Genomic DNA, 23096 nt, shown 5'->3' with positions numbered 1-23096 from the left:
AGGAAAGGAACCTATGTCATGTTTTAGGGTCATTTCCTGTCTGATTCTAGAGTTTAAAAAGGTAGCAACCTGGGCCTCCCCCAAGAATGCCACTGCTGCAAAAAGGATTTAAAAAAGTGGGGGGGAGCTGCCCCTGACAGGTGAGTACATTTTGAGGGTGGATTGTGAGTTTGGGGCGGGCGGGCTAACAGAGTTGCTCGAACTGAGCCACTGGCTTATTTCTACCGTACACTGATTATTCTTAGAAGCACTGAGTACTCTCAGGGCACTGAAGGAAACCTAGGATGAGGCTTTTTTGTTCCTCTAGTACTGTTAAGGAGAACTAACATATAGTGCACAACCAACCCCATCAAGAGCTAGTTCAGAGTTCATTAGTACCAGACTAATGATGGTACTTAAACAGTGTTACCAGTGAGGTTATGTCTTTGATTTAGTGAGTTGAATGTGAGTCTTCATGGAGTTGTTTGAAGGAAACCTAGGATGAGGCTTTTTTGTTCCTCTAGTACTGTTAAGGAGAACTAACATATAGTGCACAACCAACCCCATCAAGAGCTAGTTCAGAGTTCGTTAGTACCAGACTAATGATGGTACTTAAACAGTGTTACGGGTGAGGTTATGTCTTTGACTTAGTGAGTTGAATGTGAGTCTTCATGGACTTGTTTGGTTTGGAAAAGCAGACTTTTCCCATAACTGCATGTTTTCCCCCAAAACTGTCATCCTGTACCCTTTTCTAAAATGTTGTAGTGTTCTTCTCCCTCTTTCATGGCTGTTCCAAAAAGGCTTTTGTCATTCTCCTTGATTCTGTTCCAGCCACCATACTCTTTCTAGCACAGTTCCTGAAAATTATCTCTTAGTCCCAATTAAAGTTGCTGGTTTGGGGCAATATCCAGACTACATTAGTCTTGAATCTCATTGATATTAATGGAGTATTGTCTTATTGGTTTGTTTAAAATATTTATACTATTCTCCTCCAGTGCTCTACTATGCCAGGTGGCTCACCAAATTAGTAAAATAGGAAAAAAAACCAATATAATATTAATAAAAACCATATTGAAAAGTAGCAAGTTAAAAAGTTAAAACCCACCAGATATGAGCAACAGATAAAAAATGAAAAAGCCTTTCTCAAAAGACGGGTTTTAAACTGTTTTTTAAAATCCCTGAGGGAGGGAGCATGGCAAAGCCCTTCTAAGAAGACATTCTAAAGGTGAGGGACCACAGCTGGAATGGCCCTGACTCTAGTCCCTGCCAACTAAATATCTGTTAGTGATGGGGCCATGAGCAGGGCCTGTGATGTTGAACAGAGGACGATGGCAGGTTCATATAGATAGATGTGGTTTGAGAGATACCCTGGCCCCAAGGTGTGTAGGCTTTAAATGTCAAGACCAGCACTTTGATTCTAGTCCAGAAACAAATTGGTAACCAATGAAGTCTGACAAGTTAATCATGACTGACATGTCTCATTGATTTAAGGCAGGGCTGCTCAACTTCGGCCCTCCTGTAGATGTTGGCCTATAACTCCCATAATCCCTGGCTATTGGCCACGGTGGCTGGTAATTATGGGAGTTGTAGTCCAAGAACAGCTGGGGGGGCTGAAGTTGAGCAGGCCTGATTTAAAGGGTGCTTACCCTTAACTGACTAGATGGCAGTTGCTTGTTCTTATTTTCTCCAGTGTTGTTCTGTGAACATTCTGGTTTTTCAGCTTGTTTGTATTGTTTCCATTTTGAGTACGTACACAGTTTTCTTTGTACATCCATATGTACCTCCCTGGCAAGAGGAGGCATAGTACTGAACTGGAATGGCTTCTGAAAAAGGTTCTAGAGATGCCAGTTTGTATGGACAAATGTTAATGTAGAAAAAATTGAAGATTTTATACACCTGTTTCACTAAGAATGAAAGTGGAAGTTAATCTACAGGTGAAACTCGGAAAATTAGAATATCGTGCAAAAGTCCATTAATTTCAGTAATGCAAATTAAAAGGTGAAACTGATATATGAGACAGACGCATTACATGCAAAGCGAGATAAGTCAAGCCTTAATTTGTTATAATTGTGATGATCATGGCGTACAGCTCATGAAAACCCCAAATCCACAATCTCAGAAAATTAGAATATTACATGGAACCAAGAAGACACGGATTGAAGAATAGAACAATATCGGACCTCTGAAAAGTATAAGCATGCATATGTATTCAGTACTTGGTTTGGGCCCCTTTTGCAGCAATTACTGCCTCAATGTGGCGTGGCATGGATGCTATCAGCCTGTGGCACTGATGAGGTATTATGGAAGACCAGGATGCTTCATTAGCGGCCTTCAGCAATTCTGCATTGTTTGGTCTCATGTCTCTCATCCTTCTCTTGGCAATGCCCCATAGATTCTCTATGGGGTCAGGTCAGGCGAGTTTGCTGGCCAATCAAGCACAGTACACTGTATACTTTTCAGAGGTCCGATATTGTTCTATTCTTCAATCCTTGTCTTCTTGGTTCCATGTAATATTCTAATTTTCTGAGATTGTGGATTTGGGGTTTTCATGAGCTGTACGCCATGATCATCACAATTATAACAAATTAAGGCTTGACTTATCTCGCTTTGCATGTAATGCGTCTGTCTCATATATCAGTTTCACCTTTTAATTTGCATTACTGAAATTAATGGACTTTTGCACGATATTCTAATTTTCCGAGTTTCACCTGTACTTAACAGCAGGTTTGGTTGCCTTTTGCTAGCTGTCTGGGAAGTTTCTTTCACTTGAGATATAGGGAGAGACGCAAGAATAGGTAAAATTCCAATTTGTATATTGGTTAATAATCCCTTTGAGGCAAAATCCATGTGGAAATACTTCATAGATAGGATACCACAGTCTTCATTTGGGCTGCTGATGTAAAACTGCCTGAATGCTCTGGAAGGTGAGACGAGGCTTTAGGTCTGGGATTTCTGGAAGCGTTTTCAGTTGTTTTGAGAAGCAAATGCAGCAAGTGTGAGTTGTGTTAAGTAGCAGTGTATAAAAACAGATTTAAAATATGCACATATATAAAATAAATTGAGGCCGCACAACTTTGGCCTGCCAGCTGTTGGACTACAACTCCCATCATGTCTGACTACTGGCCTCTGGGGATCAGAGTTCTCTCTAATTTTTCTTCATCTGTGTGTGGAATGAGTTTTGTTCTGGGCAGCAGTATCAAGGCAGTGTGTTCACACGTACATTCAACTGAGCGGATATAAAAAAACTTGTGAGTGCGCGCCCATGCTCACGCCTTAGCGGGAACACTGCTGGGGATGAAGGGACTTGTCATCCAACAACAGCTGGAGGGCTGAAGTTGTGCCGCTCTGAAATAAATAGAATAAATTAAATTTTAGCCAAAATAGGACTTGTATCAATTCTGAAAAATGCTCTCCTTTACTATGATGAACTGTCAGTAGGAATTTCATAAAAGTTGGAATGTGGATGTATGGTCAAGAGGATATGCACTGCTTGCAAAGGTTTCCATCAGGTATAGGAAAGTTTATGTTTTTCATTTATGTAAGGTTTGTTTCAGAATCAGTTTATCTGTTTTTTAAAATGGTATTGGGGAAACAGTGCAGGGTTATTTCTTTTTAAAAATGCACTGCTATGCTTTATATTTAGATGAAACACAAAGTGACAGACTTGGTGGCGGCAGCAGGGTAACTTAGATGCACAGATTGTCTAGGTTACAGTTCAATCATGATCCTGTACTATCCACTTAAGTTCATTAAATGTGAGTTGTTTTGAGGTATGAACTAGAAGCAGGCTTTATATTGCTTGAGCAAGGTGTTCTATCATATACATATTTTAAGGATATCTTTATGGTCTCTGAGATGCACTGCGATGTTAACCTGAGTCTTAGAAGTAGTGTTCTTTTTCATTGGCTAAGGCTACAGTCAGACCATTGGTCCATCTAGCTCAGTATTACACAGACTGGCAGCGGCTTCTCCAAGGTTGCAGGCAGGATTCTCTCTTAGCCCTATCTTGGAGATGCCAGAGAGGGAATTTGGAACCTAGATGCTCTTCCCAGAGTGGTTCCATCCCCTAAGGGGAATATCTTACAGTGCTCACATGTAGTGTCCCATTCAAATGCAACCAAGGGGACCCCGCTTAGCTAAGGAGACAAGTCATGCTTGCTACCACAAGACCAGCTTTCCTCTCCTTTGCATTTGCATTTTATTTTTTAAAATAAACTAAATGTTTTTTAAAAATGAAGTACATTACAAGTGACTGACAGTCTGGTTTGATTTTATATCAGGTTACAAAGCAAATCTAATCAACTCAGAATAGTTAATAAATATGGATCAAGTTTTGAAGGATAGGCTCTCTTAGATTTATAAAATACCCTTGGAAGATTCACTGAAATATTGAGAGAAATGGATCTCTGTTGCTTTTGAGAAGATAGCAAATATTAATCATGCACACCGATTCTATTGAAGGGTAGCGGAAGGTGGTGGAGGTGATGGTGACAGTGCTCTCTCTAATTTTCTTCATCTGTGTGCAGAATGAGTTTTGTTCCGAGCAGCAGTATCAAGACAGTTTGTGCACATGTGCATTCAGAATGGCGCCTTCCTGATTCAACCTGAGTGGGAACTAAAATTAACTGAGTGGATATCAAAAAAATGTGTAAGCGTGTGCATGCTTTAGAGGGAACACTGGATGGTGACTTCTTTGCCTAGCTGCCACATCCTCCCCCACCCACCCATAGACAGTTGGTGGTTCTGTGTGAGAAGGGAGGGGCCTATTTTTGTCTCTATAATTCACACTTTTGCTTGTTGACTTTTCCTGCAGTTTGTTGTTAACCAGAACTGCTGTTCAACTCAGTTATAGAATGTTTGTTGCATTTGTACTGCTCTGAATGGAAAAATTCAGAATAATGGTAGCCCATAATGTACTGTTCACTATAATTATTTATTTATCATATTTATATACTGCCTGATAGTTATATCTCTAGGCATTTTACACAGTTTAAAACACAACAAATATAAAACAGAGTAAAAACAATTTCACAGAACAAAAGGTTAAAACAATTTCATGGGATAAAAGCAATTATCTTCCCCTGCTAACTTGGCAAAGAGGCACCTTTTAACATGGTGATTCTCTTTATTTAGCAGTGGGAGAGTAACTGGTCCTATCCACCCCCAGCACAGTACTTCCAGTGACTGTTGCTGGTGTCTATCTTATGTTTCTTTTTAGATTGTGAGCCCTTTGGGGACAGGGATCAATTTTATTTATCTTATTTATTTGTTATTTCTCTGTGTAAACCACCCTGAGCCATTTTTGGAAGGGAGATATAGAAATCAAATACATAAATAATAAAATTAAACAGTTTAAAATTAATTTCAGTTAAAAACCTTAGGAAACAGGTGTGTCTTGAGAATCTTCCTAAAAGCAGCCAGAGATGGAGATAAGTACATATTGAGAGCATATTCCGAAGCTTTATGGGCAGCCATAAAGAAGGCCTGGTCCCAGGTCACCACCAAACAAGCCAGAGGCAGCCGTAACAGGAGCTCTCCAGGACACTTTACAGCCAGGACTTTTATTTCGAAACCACTCCAAATTGAAGTTTCCCAGTCCACATATTAGCTGGATTTACCCCAAAGTCCCTGCAAGCTATCAGGGACCAGGACAGATAGGACTTTGTTTTTCCACAAATGGATGCTGTGCATTCTAGCTTAGCTTGAAGTATGTCTGGCTTTTAAAAATCCTCTAGTTGCAGAGGCTTTGGTGGAAGGAAAAAACCAGGGCTTCTAACTGTACTCTTTTACTGGTCAATGACTGAAATAAAATTTATCTATCTAACTAAAACCAGGGCATCTGTTATGCCCCACAGTTTCTCTGTTATGTTGGGGGTGGTCATGCCAGTAAATCGGCGTTTTTCAAAAAAGGGGGATTTGACAGCTGTTTGGGGTATGGTTTGCTCTAAGTGTTTTGCAATTGTAAGTGCTGGGGGCGGGGATGTGTTGTTGCAGATTGGTGATACTCTGTGGAAGGAGTCCAGAAGGGGAGGGGAAGGAGAATTTCCTGAGTTAAACATAAGCACAAACTGCAAAATGTGTGTCTTCCTATGTTTTACATTGGCTTTAGATATGCAGAATGGATATAACCTGAGCCCCCTTTTGTCTGAGCTGATTCTATCAGTTGTGTGTGGGACGGGGGGGCACAAAACATGAGATGATGAAGGCATTCACTCACAAACGCAAGGATTAAGCGTCCTGGTGTTTGATCCAGCTTGGCAACTCGTCATGCCGTCCTGCTTTTAGCTGTCAAACTAAAAAAAACCCAAACACTCTTTTGCCTCTTCCTCTGTGGCGTGATTGGTTGGAGGAAAAACCCGGAACAAGGAGGAGGGGACACAGGAAAAAGATCTGCCAGGGAGTGCGGGGAGGAGCCAACAGCTCTGTGAACTGTCAATTTAATCTTTTGAATTAAACATCTTGTGAATCTGCTGCAAAGCAGATTCGCTCTTCGGATACCCCATGGCATGAAGGCATGTGTGAATAACTCCCAGAACTCAATAGGCAGCAGGGTTCATGACAAAGGATGCACTCACTTAACTACCCTGGAACCAGGCTGTTTAGGGCTTTATAGGTAATAACCAGCACTTTGTATTTCGCTTGGAAGTAGATCAGTACTAACCAGTGCTAGGGATGTGCACGAACCTGTTTGGAGGCCCTTTCACAGGCCTCTGAACAGGTTCGAAAGACAGGTGGTTCAACCAGTTCGAAGGCAGCGGGGATACCTTTAAAGATTGGGGAGGGTGCACTTACCCCCCTCCCCGCCGTGTTTTTCCCACTGGGTCCAGCAGGGCAGCAGCATACCTCCATGCCGCCCTGTTGCTTCCTCGTATCGGAAGTGACTGGAAGTACCTGGTGCACATTCCAGTCATTTCCAGTCCAAGGAGGCAATGGTGTGGCAGGGAGATATGCTGCTGCCCCACTGGACCCTTTTAAACTGCAGCCCCGGCAGAGGAAATGTGGGAGTTGGGGGTGGGGGGTAACGCACCCTCCACAGTCCTTGACGGTATCTCCCCTCAAGCCACCCCCTGCTGGTTCCGTGTACATTTCTAGCCAGTGCAGTTCTTTTAAAATCAGTTTTACATGGTCCCTTCAGGTTGTCCCAGAGACCAGTCTGGCTTCTGTATTTTGTACCAACTGTAGTTTCTGAACTACTTACAAAGGCAGCCCCATGTAGAGTGCATTACAGTATTCAAGCCTGGATGTTACCAGCATATGCATCACTGTTTTAAGGTAATTCACCTCCAGAAATCGGCATAGCTGATATATGTGCATTCCCAAGCTATGTAACTGATCTTTCAGGGGAAGTGTAACCCCATCCAGAACAGGCAGATCTAAATCATCTCTTGGGTCCCCACCTCCCACAGTAAGTTCTTCCGTCTTATTTGGATTAAACTTCAGTTTGTTATCCCTCATCTAGCCCATTACTGCTTCCACGCAGGCATTTAGCGAAGACATAGAACTTCCTGATGAGGTCAGTATGGAGAAATAGAATTGGATGTCATCAGCATATTGATAACACCCTGCACCAAATCTCTTGAAGATCTTTCCCAGTGGTTTTATGTAATATATAAAGAGCATTGGAGACAGTATGGAGCCTTGTTGAACTCCATACTTTAGTTCTTGATTTTCAGTGCTGCTGTCCCCAAGTGACACCATCTGGAATCAACCAGAGATGTAGGAATAGAATGACTGTAAAACAGCATCACCCATATCCTCCTCCCTTGGGTGACCCAGCTACAATGGAATCTCAAATGATCTTCTCCCACTTGGCTGGTGAACTTGTCAAAGTGAAGGGGAAAGTGACTGCAGAGGCCAAGAGCTTTATCCTTGAGCTGGGCCGGGATTGTTCTGATCTGATGCTTCACTTTAACCCTCGATTTGAAAGTGATGGAGAGGCCAAGACAGTTGTGTATAACTCCATGACAAGTGGAGAGTGGCGTGAGGAGAAATGGGTGATCAATGGTACTGAAAGCTGCCAAGAGACCCAAATGATCAGCAGTGTCAATAGCCAATTGGAGATCATTCATCAGGCTGACCAAGGCAGTCTCATCCCCATAGCCCCCTCGAAAGACAGTTTGAAATGGGTCTAGGTAATCTGTATCATCCAAAACTGCCTGGAGCTGAGAGGCCACCACCTGCTCAATCACCTTGCCCAACTATGGAAGATTGGAAAAGTGTCTGTAATTGTTAACTCTGAGGAATCCAATGCAGGTTGCTTCAAATAAGGTTTAACAATAGCCCCCCTAAGGCGAGGTATCCTGCCCTCCCTCAGAGAAGCATATAATAATTTATAATATTTACCAGACCCTCCCTGATAATACAATTACCAGATGAAATAAGCCAAGTTGGGCAAGGGACAAGAGAACAGGTTGTAGGATTTACAGTTTGTCCTCATCCTCAGGAATCACAAACTGAAAGTGATCCAATCTAATGAGTTGCTGGACACCTCCACAGGAGACTGTTTATACATGACATATGAATCAAAATCTGCAATTAGCTTTTGCTTATGTTTATGGTTCCAAGGAATGCTCATTTATATCTGTTTATAAGGTATGTTGGTATATTGATTACATAAAACATTAAAGAAAAAAACACAGGTACACTTGATTTTATGCTTGGTATAAATGGTGTGGATAACTGATAAAAGCAAATTAAAATATTTTATTTATTTATTTATTTTATTACACTTTTTTTAATACCACCCCAAACTTGTCTCTGGGCGGTTCACAATGATAAAACAGTTAAAAACACATATAAAAACAAAACAATTTAAAAATCAATCACAGAATTAAAAACCTGTACATTATCAAGAAGCTGAAAAAGCCTGAGGAAAAAGATGGGTTTTTAAAAATTGTCAGAGTTTTCAAAGAGATATTCAAAGTTTTATGGTCCAAAACCTGCTGTCATGGTCCCATCTGGTATAGGTGCTTTGTGGAAAAACAAAGTAAAACAGTATTCTCTCCTACTCCTCCCCCCCCCATTATCTAAATTGAGTGCAATTACGAACAGAACTAGTGAACACTGTTTGGAAAGGCTTCATGCTCAAATAATCTAGTGGGAACCTAGTATTTAAGTTAGATTATGCTAATCTAAGTATTAAGGTGACATGTGCCCCTTCTCAGTTCCTTAACTTTAAAGGAGTAGGAAGAAGTTAGTAAACTTGAATATAATTCTTTTTAGTCACTCTAATGAACTTGTTTTTAAGATGTGCCTTATACATTAGGAAAACTATACTAAAGCATTGAGATAAAATTGTGTGCTTGATATTGATGAAGAAATACCTGTGCCTTTTGCAGTTTACAGCTACCTAATACTTATTCTGAGGAACAGTTTATCAAAAATTACTACAGGTGGCTGTGGTTAACTACTTAACCCCAATATATTTGTTTATACATGCAATGTAAAGTATTATGTTAAACTAGCCGACCCCCGCACAGAGCATCTGTGTGCTCTTTGGGGCTGGCGGTTACCTCTCCCCACCCCCCACCTCCTGCCCCAGTCTCCGCTTCCGAGCCCAGCCGCCTCTCCTCTCCACCACTTCTGCCCCCGCACTTTCTTTCCACCCTCTTGGGCCTTGCCTCCATGGCTGGGCCAGGCCTGCCACCGCCTCTGGCCTCTGCGGCTGGGCCCGCGGCGGCGGCGACCAATCCTCCTGGGTGTGCCTCAGCCAATCAGGTGTGTCTGCCACCCAGCCAATCAGCTGGGCGCTGGGACTCACATTCCAAGGCACACCCAGGAGGATTATGTTGAAATGTCTGACAGCCTCTCGGAGTTGAAAAAGAAATCTAACAATGCTATTTACAATCTTCTTACATGTGAAAGGTTGATGCTTGATAGAGATAGGCAAGAATGAGAAAACGGTTGTAAATAACGATATGTATGCTGTGATACTTTGGTGGATTTTTTTGGTTCAACTTCTATTAGGACACAAATTGCTGATGGAGAAAAAAGTAGCTACAGAAATACTTTCTCCCCCAACCCCTTGTGAATCATCCCTAGTAGCCCTGCTGGTTATTACCTATAAATGGCTTAGGCCCAGGGTACTTAAGAGAGCGCCTTCTCTGTTGTGAACCCTGTCTATTAGGATCATCTGGAGACATGCAGTTACAGTTGCTGCCAACTCGTTTGGTGGCAACTTGGGACCAGGCCTTCTCTGTGGCTGCCTCAGGGATTTGGAATGCATTCCCTGCTCAAATAAGGGCGTCTCCCTCTCTTTTTGCTTTTAGGAGAACCCTGAAGACGTACCTATTTTCCCAGGCTTTTAACTGAAATTAAATTTTAAATTTTAATGTGTGTTTATCTATTGTGATTTTTATCTTTTTATGAATTTTAAATGTTTTATATTTTATATATTATGTTTTAATCTGTTGCTGCCTAGAGATTTCTATATTGGGTAGTATAGAAATGCAATCCTCTCTAATAAAAGCCTTGGTGTCCGTCCGTAGACACCAAGGTGTGTGTCTGTGCCTCCCTGGGCCGTTCTGGGCATGCGCGGAGCGCATGCCCAGAACGTGCCGAGGGAGACACGACTGCCGACACCGGCCGCCATGTTGGGCGGCCAGAAGCGGCCGCCACGAAAAAGCCGGAGAAGTGGCGGAGCCATGGGGAGCGGCGATGGAGGAGGAGGAGGAGCGGGGATGAGGAGGAGCCAGAGTATGCGGCGAGCCCCGCGAGGCAAGAGGTGGCGGGGGAAGCCGGCCGAGGTGGTGGCGGAGCCGCCACCGAGGCCTGGCGGCGCCACCGAAGCCAGGCAGGTGGGAGACTTTGGGGCCCTTGCCCGGCCGGGGAGACCAGCCGCGGCATGGAGGCTGGCGGCGGCGGGAGGGGAAATGACGGCAGGGGCCCGAACACCGGGAGGAGGAGAACCACAGACCGGGGAGGGCAGCAGAGACAAAAAAAACAAACAAACCAAAAACCTAGCGCCCGTTATTATAACGGGCTGAAAAATACTAGTGAATAATAAATGTTTTGCATCTCTCACTAGAGGGCTGCATGAGAAAAGTGAAACTGAATCTAAAGATGTTCTTCCACTTGTGTGAGATTGTGCACAAACAGAAACACGAGAACTGCTATCCCAGTATAGCATTGTGAAAATGCTTGCACAAGTATTTGTGGAACAGCAGTAGTGACTATTTTCTTTCTGCTCGTGGTTCTTAAGATAAACCCATAGTAAATAGTAATAAAATCTATATGCAATTTGCTGTTTCTGTATACAGAGGGGTGATTAAAGTGCATTAATTAATGAGCAACAATTTGCATAACTAATTCTCGGTGTGTATACTGTATTTTTTTGTGGAAGAATAACATGAGAGTACTTTGTGCTAATGACACGATATTTTTTGAAATGTTTACGGTCTTCACTGAATGTGTACTTGATACAATAACTGCGGAGCCAGCTTATGCAAACTGGTGTCATAATTGAATTGTAGGTAGATACAAAAGCACAATCCTTTGCTCAAATGCTGAGGCTTACCATCTTTGGGACAGCTTCATATACTGTGTGGTGACATATGGGTCCAATATAACAAGTGCATTGTAAAGACACATTTGTCATGTGCATGCACAACATTTTAACTTAAAAGTCTATATTAAAATGTAATGTGTGGTCCTTGTTTGCTGATTACATAATATGCAGAGCTACTGTATACATAAAGTTAAAACTTATTTATGTTTAAATATATAGATTGCATTTCATTTATAGGTGGTCTGAGCAAATTTATAACAAAGTAAAATATTAACAAATCTCAATTTAATTTTTTATTCATTCATTCATTCAGTTTTATACTGCCCTTCCAGAAAGGCCAGATATCCTTTCTAGAAACCACTGGGAGAGATCAACAGGAGGTTTGGTGCTGGGTGTTATCAATATGCTGATGACACCCAGATTCACTTTTCCATGTCAACCTCATCAGGAAATGGCACATCTTCCCTAAATGCCTGCTTTGAGGCGATAATGGGCTGGATGAATCCAAATAAGATTAAAGTACTGACTGTGGGGGGTCAGGACCTGAGAAATGGTTTATATCTGCCTGTTCTGGGTAGGGTTACACTCCCCCTGAAATATCAGGTACATAGCCTGGGAGTGCTCCTGGACCCTAAGCTTTCCCTGGTTTTGAAGGTTGAGGCGGTGGCCAGGAGCGCTTTTTATCAGCTTTGGCTGATTCATCAGATATGTCCATTTCTAGAGGTAAATGACCTTAAAACAGTGGTACATATGCTGGTAGCCTCCAGACTTGACTGCTGTAATGCGCTCTACATGGGGCTGCCTTTGTACGTAGTCCAAAAACTACAATTGGTACAGAATGCGGCAGCCAGGTCGGTCTCTGGAACAACACGAAAGGACCATATAACACCAGTTTTGAAAGAACTGGTTGTCAATATGTGTCCGGGTGAAATACAAAGTGCTGGTTATTACCTATAAAGCCCCTAACTGCTTGGGACCAGGCTAAGAGAGGGCCTCTTCTTTCATGAGCCCACCCTCCTTTTACGATCTGGAGAGGTCTGTTTGCGGTTGCCACCAGCTCATCTGGTGGCAACTCAGGACTGGGCTTTCTCTGTGGCTGCCCCAGGGCTTTGGAATATGTTCCCTGCTGAACTAAGAGCATCTTCTTTTCTGTTTGTTTTCAGGAAGACCCTCAAGACTTTCCTGTTCTCGCAAGCTTTTAATTAGAGTTTTAATAATTTGTTTAATATTGTTTTTATTGTGTTTTATGTATTTTAACCTGTGACTTTAATGTCACAGGTTAAAGCCAAACAGATGACATAATAAGACAGTAAAAAACATAACTAGCTAAACTTTCATGAAAATAGAGATATAATCCTAAATACCTAACTGCAGTTACAACTCTGATGGGTGCAATTTGAATAAGAGAGCTAGCCCTGGAACTACACCTTAGCCAGATGTGTAGTAGGGCTAGCACAGGGGTTCTCAACGTTGGGTCTCCAGATGTTATTGGACTTCAACTCCCATAATCCCCTGCCCCAGTGGCCTTTGGCTGGGGATTATGGGAGTTGAAGTCCAATAACATCTGGGGACCCAACATTGAGAATCCCTGGGCTAGCAGATACAGTTCTCTTCCTAATTTCAAAAGGCAATAAAGCAAAAATGGCCACTTGATAATTAACATAAGGAAACATATCCACAAGCAAGTAATTAACACATTCTGTTTCAGAACCTGTTTTTTCTCTTATTGTTCCCTAAAAGGAGTGGTGTAGGATGTAATGTTTAATGTCCTCCACTTGCCCTAGGCAGAGGTGCTGTTCCACGGGAACTTTGTGAAATCTACTCTCAAGATATGCTAAGGGCATGGTTTGAAAACATATACGGGTAAATGCCTTCCTAAGTGGTGCACTGGTGAGGTTGAGTAGGGACTGTGAAGCGGATGCTTTTCTTGAAGTGAGGATACCATAAGGACGACTTTGAATGTTGGACCAAACCAGCGACTCAGCTGGCATCCCGCTCAAGGAACCAATCGCAGTCTCCTCCCTGTATCCCAAGACTTAAGTTCCTTAGTGAAGGCAGAGAGTACATTTGTAAAATATGGGATAGCATATCTGCCCACTGATTCCCCATTGGTAGTGTCAATAGTGTGATTTAATTAGATGGTCTTCTGAAAGGTTGTCAGATTCCTTAAAATATTTTAACAGTATTGGGTTGACTCTAACAAATTGAGGGCAGCCCTGCCTCCATTCTTAGATGTGCAGCAGGGATGACCAGGAGAAAGCACAGAATTTATCTCAGGAAATTATTCTGGACTATTTATAATTTTTCACTCATTTTTACATTCCACCCCCAGATTTCTGCCCCATACAACATCTGCAGAATTACTTTGCCCTGAAATATTTTTAGTGCAGGAGCTATTAATGGATGCCCTGCCCCCGAAGAAGAATTTTTAAATGATCCCCACTGTACATTGTGCAGTTAACAACAATTCTTTGCAGTAATCGGCCAATCTGACCAGCACTTTTCTAAGCCCGATCTTGAAACAAGATAATAAGTGCCATATCATCAGCATGCATCAAGAATTTGCACCCATTAAGTGAGGGGGAGAAGAATTTCTGAGACTCTATGGCCTGTACTGTATAATTGATATACAAATTAAATAAAGAGGGAGCCAATAGATAGCCCTGTTTGACTCCTCTTAATAAAATGGGGTCAGATAGCAATCCTTGTCAACCCATTCTTGCCCTGGTTGTGAAATTAGAGTGCAGTTCATTCTGTAACCCAAGAAGCCGTCTGTCAGTGTCAGTCCTCTTAAGCTTTTCCCACAATTTAGAAGATCTATCAATAGAATCAAAAACTGACAAAAGGTCAAGAAATGCAACATAAAGGTATGTTTTTTAAAAATGACTGTTAGTATATTTCTGGATCAATGCCTTCAAGATGATACAGTGATCTATTGTGCTGTGAAAGAGAAGTTAGAAATATGTGAGCGGGTAACTTTCTTTTCTTTCCCTATGACCTTGACAACTGTGTTAATTCAGTGACAGACCAGAAATAATACTTGTATACAAGACTACAGGAAGAAATATCAGCACCTCCAAAGACAGCCATTCAATCAGAAACTTAAACTAGAACAAGGCCAACTCTGCAAGAACTTGGAGGCAAACAAACAGCATCTTAGATTGCCAGGTCCATTCACCGACAATCCTTGTTCCTGTAAGACACACCAGCTGACCTCAAATACAAACCAAAATAGCCGCTAGCACTATCAAGCTGGCAAGTCATGCCTTCACATGGCATGATATAACATCAGACCGATGGGTTCTACGTGTAATCCAAATGGGTTATGCAATAGAGTTCAAGGTTCTGCTGAAATTCATTGGGATAAAATACACCCCAGCTAACTCTGATGTTGATGGAAGAGGTCGAGACTTTTGAACAAGGAGGCAATATCACTGGTACGGTGGATGGATCAATGGAGCACCTTCTACTCATCCTACTTTCAGATCTCCAAGCAGGATGGAGGCATAAGGCCAATCATGGACCTTCATTGGCTGAACCTATACATCGATGTGCGGAAACTTCATACGATAACGTTGCAAGGCATCCTTCCTCTGTATGCTTGTGACATTGGATTTGAGAGACGCCTATTTTCATGCCTGAGATTCGCAGTAGGAAGCAAGGTGTACCAGTAAAACATACTTCCCTTTTGGGTTAGCAACAGCACCGTAGATGTTTACCAAATGTATGACTGTGATAATATCTTATTTCAGTCCAAGGGGATGATAATATTCCCGTACCTGGACAGCTGGCTGCAAAGAACAGAAACGAGTTAGCTTCGCAGATCTCCATAGTCCTGGATCTTCTGGTGGACTTGGGCATCCAGATCGATTGGAAAAAGTCCCATCTGGAGCTTGCAAAACAGATAAGTTACATAGGGGCTGTACTCAATACACAAAAAGCATATCTTCCACAAGCACACTATCAGCATATCTGCAAGGTGGTAATGAGCTTTTGGAACAAATCAGTACAGAAGGCATGGAAAGTCCAAAGGCTTCTGGGTCTCATGGCTTCTTGCAACTAGGGGTGTGCCCGAACTGGTCCGGCGGCCATTCTAAAGAATGGCCGAACTGCCGGACCGGTTCGGCCCTGGCTGGTCCGGGTCCGGGTGGGGGGTATGTCTTTAAGGGCGGGAGCGCTTGCTTACCCCTCCCGCCTCTTTGCCCCCTCCAGTGCCCGTATTTAACAGAATAACGGGGCGCTGGAAACCAACCCCCCCCCGCCGTGAGCAGATTTAGCCGAAAAACTACCAATACCACTGCCCCCGCCGTCGCCCGCCAGCCCTCCCTCCCTCCCAGCCGCCCGCCCGCCCGCCCGAGTCCTCACCCGATGCTTTGTAAATAACGAGAGGAGCTCCTGAACAGAGCTCCTCTTGCTAGGAAATCCTTCAGCATACTGAAGCTTTGCGCGCGTGCGCGTATGCGCACTCCACAAAAGACGCCGATCGCCAGAGGCCCGGTCTACCCGCCGGGAAAAGGCCGGGTAGACCGGGCCTCCGATCACCGGGTAGACCGGGCCTCCGTGGGCGGGCGGCTGGGAGGGAGGGAGGGCTGGCGGGCGACGGCGGGGGCAGTGGTATTGGTAGTTTTTCGGCTAAATCTGCTCGCGGTGGGGGGTGGTGGCTGGTTTCCAGCGCCCCGTTATTCTGTTAAATACGGGCGCTGGAGGGGGCAAAGAGGCGGGAGGGGTAAGCAAGCCCTCCCCGCCATAAAAGGAAGGCCCCCCTTCGGTGCCGGTCCGGACTGCTCCGGACCGTGCACATGTCTACTTGCAACTCGACGGTGGATTATGCAAAGCTTCGTCTCAGGAAGCTGCAACTCTGGTTTCTGTCTGTATTCAGTCCAAATGTGGACCCACATGCTCCTAACACTCCTTTACTTGGTCCTGAATTCTCTCCAGTGGTGGACCAAGACAGACAACATGTTGATGGATGGAATTTCAAATACTCCAACCAACACATTGGGTCACAACAGATGCCTCTCTAAGGGGTTGCGGAGCTTCAAGCACAAGGGCTATGGACACCACAGCAGCAACTGCTGCACATACATTTCTTAGAACTATTGGCGGTATTCCACGCCTTACAGTTGTTCCAACCAACTCTAAAGGGACATGTCCAGATACAACTGGACAACGTGGCAGTGATTGCATATCTGAACCACTAGGGAGGGACAGTATCCCGATCTCTATGCCAATTAAGCCAGCAAATTTGGAATTGGAGTATTGCACAGAACATGTCATTGGTGGCTATACACATAAAAGGTGTGGACAACACGCTAGCAGACCATCTGAGCAGGTCTCAAATGTGCCAACAGCATCACAAATGGGAACTAAACCCAGAATATCTCGAGGTTGTATTCAGAGCTTGGACACTGGGAATGGATCTATTTATGACTGCACAAAACAAAAAATGCAAACATTATTGTTCAAGAGTGGGTGCCGGCCACAACTCCAGAGGGGACGCCTTCCAATACAATTGGAGTTGGGGATTTATTCCCACCTTATCCTCTACTGAACAGAGTTGTGGCATAACTATTATAGGAATCTGTGAAATGCATCCTGATAGCTTCACGGTGGCCAAGGCAACCATTGTTTCCACAGACACTCAAACTCTCCAGAGGTATCCGCAGATGGTTGCTGCAGCACACAGATCTCCTGACTCAAGCAGGAGGAAGGATACTACATCTGGACATAAAGACTCTGAGCCTAACAACATGGTGCATAGGCTACTGAAAAAAATGCTCTTAAATGACAGAAAAGCATCAAAGAGAAGAAACTATGGCTGCAAGTGGAAGCAGTTTACAACATATGCAAGTACTCGTGGATTTCACCCACATGAGGCTTCCATTAAGCAAGTGCTACTGTATCTGATGGATTTGAAAACAAAAGGACTGGCAGACATTTCCATCAAGGTACATTTGGTGGCACTCTTGGTAAGACATCGATGTGTGTTCCATCGGCTGGGATGGAAAGACATTATTCTCCCATCTGGAGACACAGTGATTTATTAAGGGCATCAACAACCTATATCCTCAATACACAAGCCTGTAGATCAGTGCAGCTTGTCGCTGGTCTTAGCAGCTCTGAGTACCCATTTGAACCATTATCAACAACACCATCAAAACTAATAACCTTGAAAATTGCTTTTGTTAGCAATCACAACAGCTAGACAAGTGAATGAACTTAATGTACTTCACATTGATGAGCCATACACAAAAATCCACCCGGATAAGGTGATTCTCCAACTAGATCCTGAATTCCACCTGAAGATAGTGACGGACTTCCATATCAACAGTGATATAGTGCTACCTACCTTTTTCAGAAATCCACAGACACCCCTAGAGAAATCACTTCATTCTCTGGATGTCTGAAGGGCTCTGTTGTATTACCTGCAACAAACCAGCCCCTACAGAAAAACAAAACACCTGTTTATGGGCTACAAAGGCAAGAGAAAAGGTTTACAAATCTCAAGGCAACTGTTATCCTACTGGACTGTAGAACTAATATACTTCACATACTACTACCAGAAGGTGGAGGCACCAGGGGCCATAAAGGCCCATTCAATTAGAGCACATGCTATTTAAGCAGCATATCTGGCAGGCATAAAACTGATAGACATATACATTGCAGCTACTTGGTCATCAGAGCACACCTTTGTGAAACACTACACCTTAGATCTCTGCTCAGCGGCACAGGCAAACTTTGGGAGAGGCGTGCTGAAAAGGGTTCTACCATAATGTACTGCGCCCACCTCCAGACTGACAGCTTGATAGTCACCCACTATTAGGAAAGCAACGGATCACGATCCAGATAAACAGGTTGTTTACTTGTAACTGATGATCTGGTAGTGATCTATTGTATTCATAAGATGCCTGCCCTGCTGCCGTATTTAAAACACACACCCCCAACAAGTACCGCACGGAGGAGCGAAAATGTCTTTATGACGGTCTTCAAGGAACTGAGGGGAGAAGCGCCGAACTGCCGAAAATAATAGAACTGCACCTCGTGCAGTGGGTGGGGCTAGAGGCTATGGTCCTGTGTAGGCACAAAACCCACTATTATGAATACAACAGATCATTACCAGATCATCAATTACAGGTAAGCAACCTGTTTTTTCACTCTCTCTCCTCTACTGTTTTCATAATGAATATATTTTTGTTGTTGGCATTAGAATAGAAAATGTGGAGGGGTTTCACACATGAGTATAATTACTTGGTAGTAACATTTAACATCTTCATCAGCTTTGGCAGGGACTTGGAAGTTCAAGGGTTCCTTGTACAAGGGTTCCTTCAGTAGTGTTTGGTACCCCAAAAAACTCTAGTTCCATAGAATTGGAGGGATCCCAATAACCCCATCTCCAAAACTGCTGTTACCCTTTAGGGTATTTTTAATCAAGAACTTGGGGGATAGTCGAGATAGATAAATCAAGACAAGACAGATAAGACAAGACCGCCTCCTCCCGCCTGTGGCTTCTTATCAGTAAAAATTGAAATGTTAGGAGATCCATTTGCAGGCCTTCTGCATAACATGTAATTTGGCTCTTTTTGCATGGGGCATAAGAGAGAGCTCTTCATCAAAATGTGCTTGTGTGGAATGAGGTGAAGCCTGGATGAGGAATGGCAGAAAGAATTCCAGACACTTGTTTTTAGTTTTTAAATATGGTTTAATGTCTTAAACACAACTTAAAAGCTCAGAAGTAGACACTCTTCCCAAACCTTCTGTCAATAGTTCTTCCTGCAGTTCTTCATTGACCTAACCACAGGTAAGCATTACATCAGCATTGTTAATAGTGGTTAACACTGTTAGGTTCCCTCTTAATCAGGTTTGCTAATCAGTTTCAGATCCTTATTAATTCTTAACCAGGGCTCCATCTCAACTACAGTTAACATTGGTGCTAATGTAATGCTAAACTGCAGTTAAGGTGGAATGAAGTCCTGAGAGTGAGCCAATGAATCCCTTCCTTAATGTGGAGAGTGGTGGCTGTGGGCAGAGACCAATGAGTGCAGTTTACTTGTCTTCTGTCTCTGAGCCAATCTCTCTGTTCTAGTTCCAGAGTCTCATGGCATTGGTCCTCTGCAGTAATCCTACCCTGACAAAGCAGAGTGTCTTGCAGTTTGCAAGGCTAAATTATAGTGAGGAGTCATTATCTTCTGACCTGTACCCTGTAATAATGGTTCAAATAACTCTAATGAAAATTTGATTCCTTGTGGCAGCCAGAAATGCATCTTAACTCAACCAGAAGAATAACTGGCAGGCAGTTATAGTGGTTTTAAACAGTTTTTACAAATTAATTATTTAATGGAACTGAACTTCCAATTAATTTATTAATCCTTGACAAAAAGACCCCCCCACCCCCACCATTCTCTACGTGTGAGCAGATGAACAGGAAAATGCATACATCACTAAAATACTTGCAGGATCATATCTAAAACAAAAAATTACTAAGCTATAACAAGCCATTGTCAGGCATACCTTTAAAGGATCAAGCGAAACTGAGTACTTAAGGGGTGGGGGGAGCTGATTGGGTTCTATCCTGCCAATGTACATTATCTGTGAACAGATGCTGAATGATGTGCTGTTGAATTGATTATAATGGGACTGCCTTAAAAAGTATGACCTTGATTGTGCCAGTTGCACTACACTTAAGGATTTTTCAAATTGCAAATCTTAGTTATTATATGCATAGCAATGCTTTTAACATTATTTCCTGGGCTACATGAACATAACTTAATCAGTACCTTGCAGCACTTGTTCATTTTGCAGGCGGTTGTCTTTTGTGACCATGACTAACACATTTGCAATCTTTCTCTTGCTTAAAGTGGAATACTGACAGCTCATTACAGGTAAAACACAGGCCTGTGAGTTTACCTGGCCTTTCTGAATATTACTGTAGAGTTGTCTGCTCTTAGGAGGAGGTATGAGGAATGAAAATATATGTAGTCTCCAGTATGAAGCCTAGATGTCTCGTTATTGGGTAATGTTTAGAATATCCAAGTTGCTTTAAAATAACAATGAATAAACCTTTACGAATTCTTCCTCATTTGTAAGTGTTTATATAGGGTGTAATGTGGTATGGTCTAGGCATGCCCAAGTCCTCTAGGAATACATAAGAATGAATCGCATTGTTTAAATACTTTATTTTTATTTCAGTAGGGCTGGCAACTCTGATCTTCTCAGGATTGTGCTGTAAACCAATGTCTTCCACACATTTTGAATTTGTTTCTCATTTCTGCCTTCTCCCAACCCGTGCAGTACTATCTATCTGTTCTGCAGCAGAGCTTAAAAAACGCCTTGCATGCAATATCCTGCTGTATACAGACATGTGTGCACTAATTCACCATTGGTATTGATTGGTTTTAGGATTGGTAGAGATGCTTTGTTCTATTCCCCCTTTCTAATATCAAAGAGAATGAAGACAAAATCATATAGTGTGGAATTATTATCTAATCCAATAAAAAATTTTAAAAGAAAACTTCTGCTATAGACCCACTTCCTTAGTCACTTGAACACAGAAACAATTATATGTTGGGTGTCAATTAATACAGTTACTTAAGAAACATAAGAAGAGCCCTGCTGGATCAGGCCCAAGGCCCATCTAGTCCAGCATCCTGTTTCACACAGTGGCCCACCAGATGCCGCTGGAAGCCACAGACAGGAGTTGAGGGCATGCCCTCTCACCTGCCATTACTCCCCTGCAACTGGTACTCAGAGGCATCCTGCCTTTGAGGCTGGAGGTGGCCTATAGCCCTCCAACTAGTAGCCCTTGATAGACCTCTCCTCCATGAAGTTATCCAAACCTCTCTTAAAGCTATCCAGGTTGTTGGCTGTCACCATATCTTGTGGCAGAGAACTCCACAAGTTGATTATGCATTGTGTGAAAAAGTACTTCCGTTTGTTGGTCCTAGATTTCCTGGCAATCAATTTCATGGGACAACTCCTGGTTCGAGTGTTATGTGAGAAGGAGAAGAATTTCTCTCTATCCACTTTCTCCATACCATGCATGATTTTATAGATCTCTATCATGTCTCCCCGCAGTCGTCTTTTTTCTAAACTAAAAAGCCCCAGGTGTTGTAGCCTTGCCTCATAAGAAAGGTGCTCTAGGCCCCTGATCATCTTGGTTGCCCTCTTCTGCACCTTTTCCAGTTCTACAGTGTCCTTTTTTAGATGTGGTGAGCAGGTCGCTGCTCGGCTGGCTCCACGCCTGCATCCACCCCAAGTCAAGATGGCGGACGTGTGGACGTTTAAGGCTGAAGTGGGCTAACTTGTCAAGATGATAATTATCAATTAAGATTATAGTGAAATGAAAGTAGGCAGATTAGTTCTTACCAGAACAACTTATTAGGATGTAATCCTTTGATCCCAAGTGGCATCAGAGGGACATTTGGAATGAAGCAAATCACCAATATTTGTTTTGTAACTGATCAGCTGGTAATAAGTAGATAGACACATGAAATCACAAAGGCTATTTGGACTCTGATTAGTGCAATCAGTTGATGTTAGCCTCAGGGGGAAACACAATGGGTGTTAATTGGTTTTAATACACATTACAAGCTGCATCTGGAATTTCTAACAACCTGATAGAATGCACTTCTAATAGGCAATAAGGAAATCTGTGTTCCAGATGTCCACATGATAGAAGTATAAGCATATTTCTTTTTTCATTATACATGTATTTTCTAAAAAAAACTATTCCAAAATGGAAAAATCTGAAATGAAATTTCAATTCAGCTATGGTGTCTTCTTTCTACAGGGCGAGATAATGCGTGTGAGAAAACATCATATATGTTTTTGCGAAAAGAACTTCCTGTGAGGCTTGCAAATACCATGAGAGAAGTAAACTTGTTGCCTGACAACTTGCTGAACAGACCTTCCGTTAAACTAGTCCAGAGCTGGTAGGTTCTTGCAGATTTCCTGCCTTTTCTCTGTATGTAACCCTGTGAATTTGTATCGTCATCTGTTCACTCCCATAAATATGCCTGTGCAGATCTATTCGGGCAAAATTAGTTAGATATTTGTGTTGCCGATAACCGCCATATACACGTGCTCAACATCCGTTGGCTTTGGCGGATTTGTTAGCCAAAATTGTCTTTGCAGCTTGGTCTACAGAAAGCTTGCATATAATCATTCAGGATTGGTCTCCTGCCCCATGCCTGAGCAATTCTTCCACTATATACGTTTTCTCCTCTACTCAAGCTCCAGAGCTGGGGTGGCTGCTCCTATGAATGGATGGATACCTGTTGTGCATATAGAACTATTCCTATCATTTATTTGAAGTAAACAGGGAGAGTCTTGCCTATACTAGAATTATGTGTGTGTATATATATGCATTGGGGCTGTTATAGTACAAGTGCAAATGCTATGGATTGCATGGAGGATTGTAAGGAAGAGAAAGGGTTTTGCCCCAAGGAGCTTACAGTCTATGTTCAGCAATGTGGCAGGTACTGTAGAGGGAGGATAGGCAAGTGTAATAAGCATTAATACAAGCAAATCCAGCTATTCCTGTTTAGGCTTCCTTTTGGCTGGTATGCTATTAAGATATCTGCTAGAAAAAAGTAATCATATTTGGTGTGGGTCT

The 23096-nt window shown here is 42.7% G+C and overlaps 1 protein-coding gene across 6 annotated transcripts in view; it reads left to right on the top strand.

Annotated features, from left to right (window-relative positions):
- PDK3 (pyruvate dehydrogenase kinase 3) overlaps positions 1-23096 on the top strand; it is a 99784-nt gene that overhangs the window by 3732 nt on the left and 72956 nt on the right. For all 6 annotated transcript variants that reach the window (XR_008318897.1, XR_008318896.1, XR_008318898.1 and 3 more), the window contains exon 2: positions 22272-22413. Coding sequence is in view for 3 of the 6 variants with exons in the window: in XM_053306249.1 (XP_053162224.1) it covers positions 22272-22413 (142 nt within the window). In the remaining 3 variants the exon portion in view is untranslated. The remainder of the gene's footprint in view (positions 1-22271; positions 22414-23096) is intronic.

This window comes from Hemicordylus capensis, chromosome 3, assembly GCF_027244095.1.
Source record: "Hemicordylus capensis ecotype Gifberg chromosome 3, rHemCap1.1.pri, whole genome shotgun sequence".
In the NCBI taxonomy this organism is placed as follows: domain Eukaryota; kingdom Metazoa; phylum Chordata; class Lepidosauria; order Squamata; family Cordylidae; genus Hemicordylus; species Hemicordylus capensis.
The sequence above is the reverse complement of the archived record's forward strand: the minus strand, read 5'-3'. Positions and strand labels throughout refer to the sequence as shown.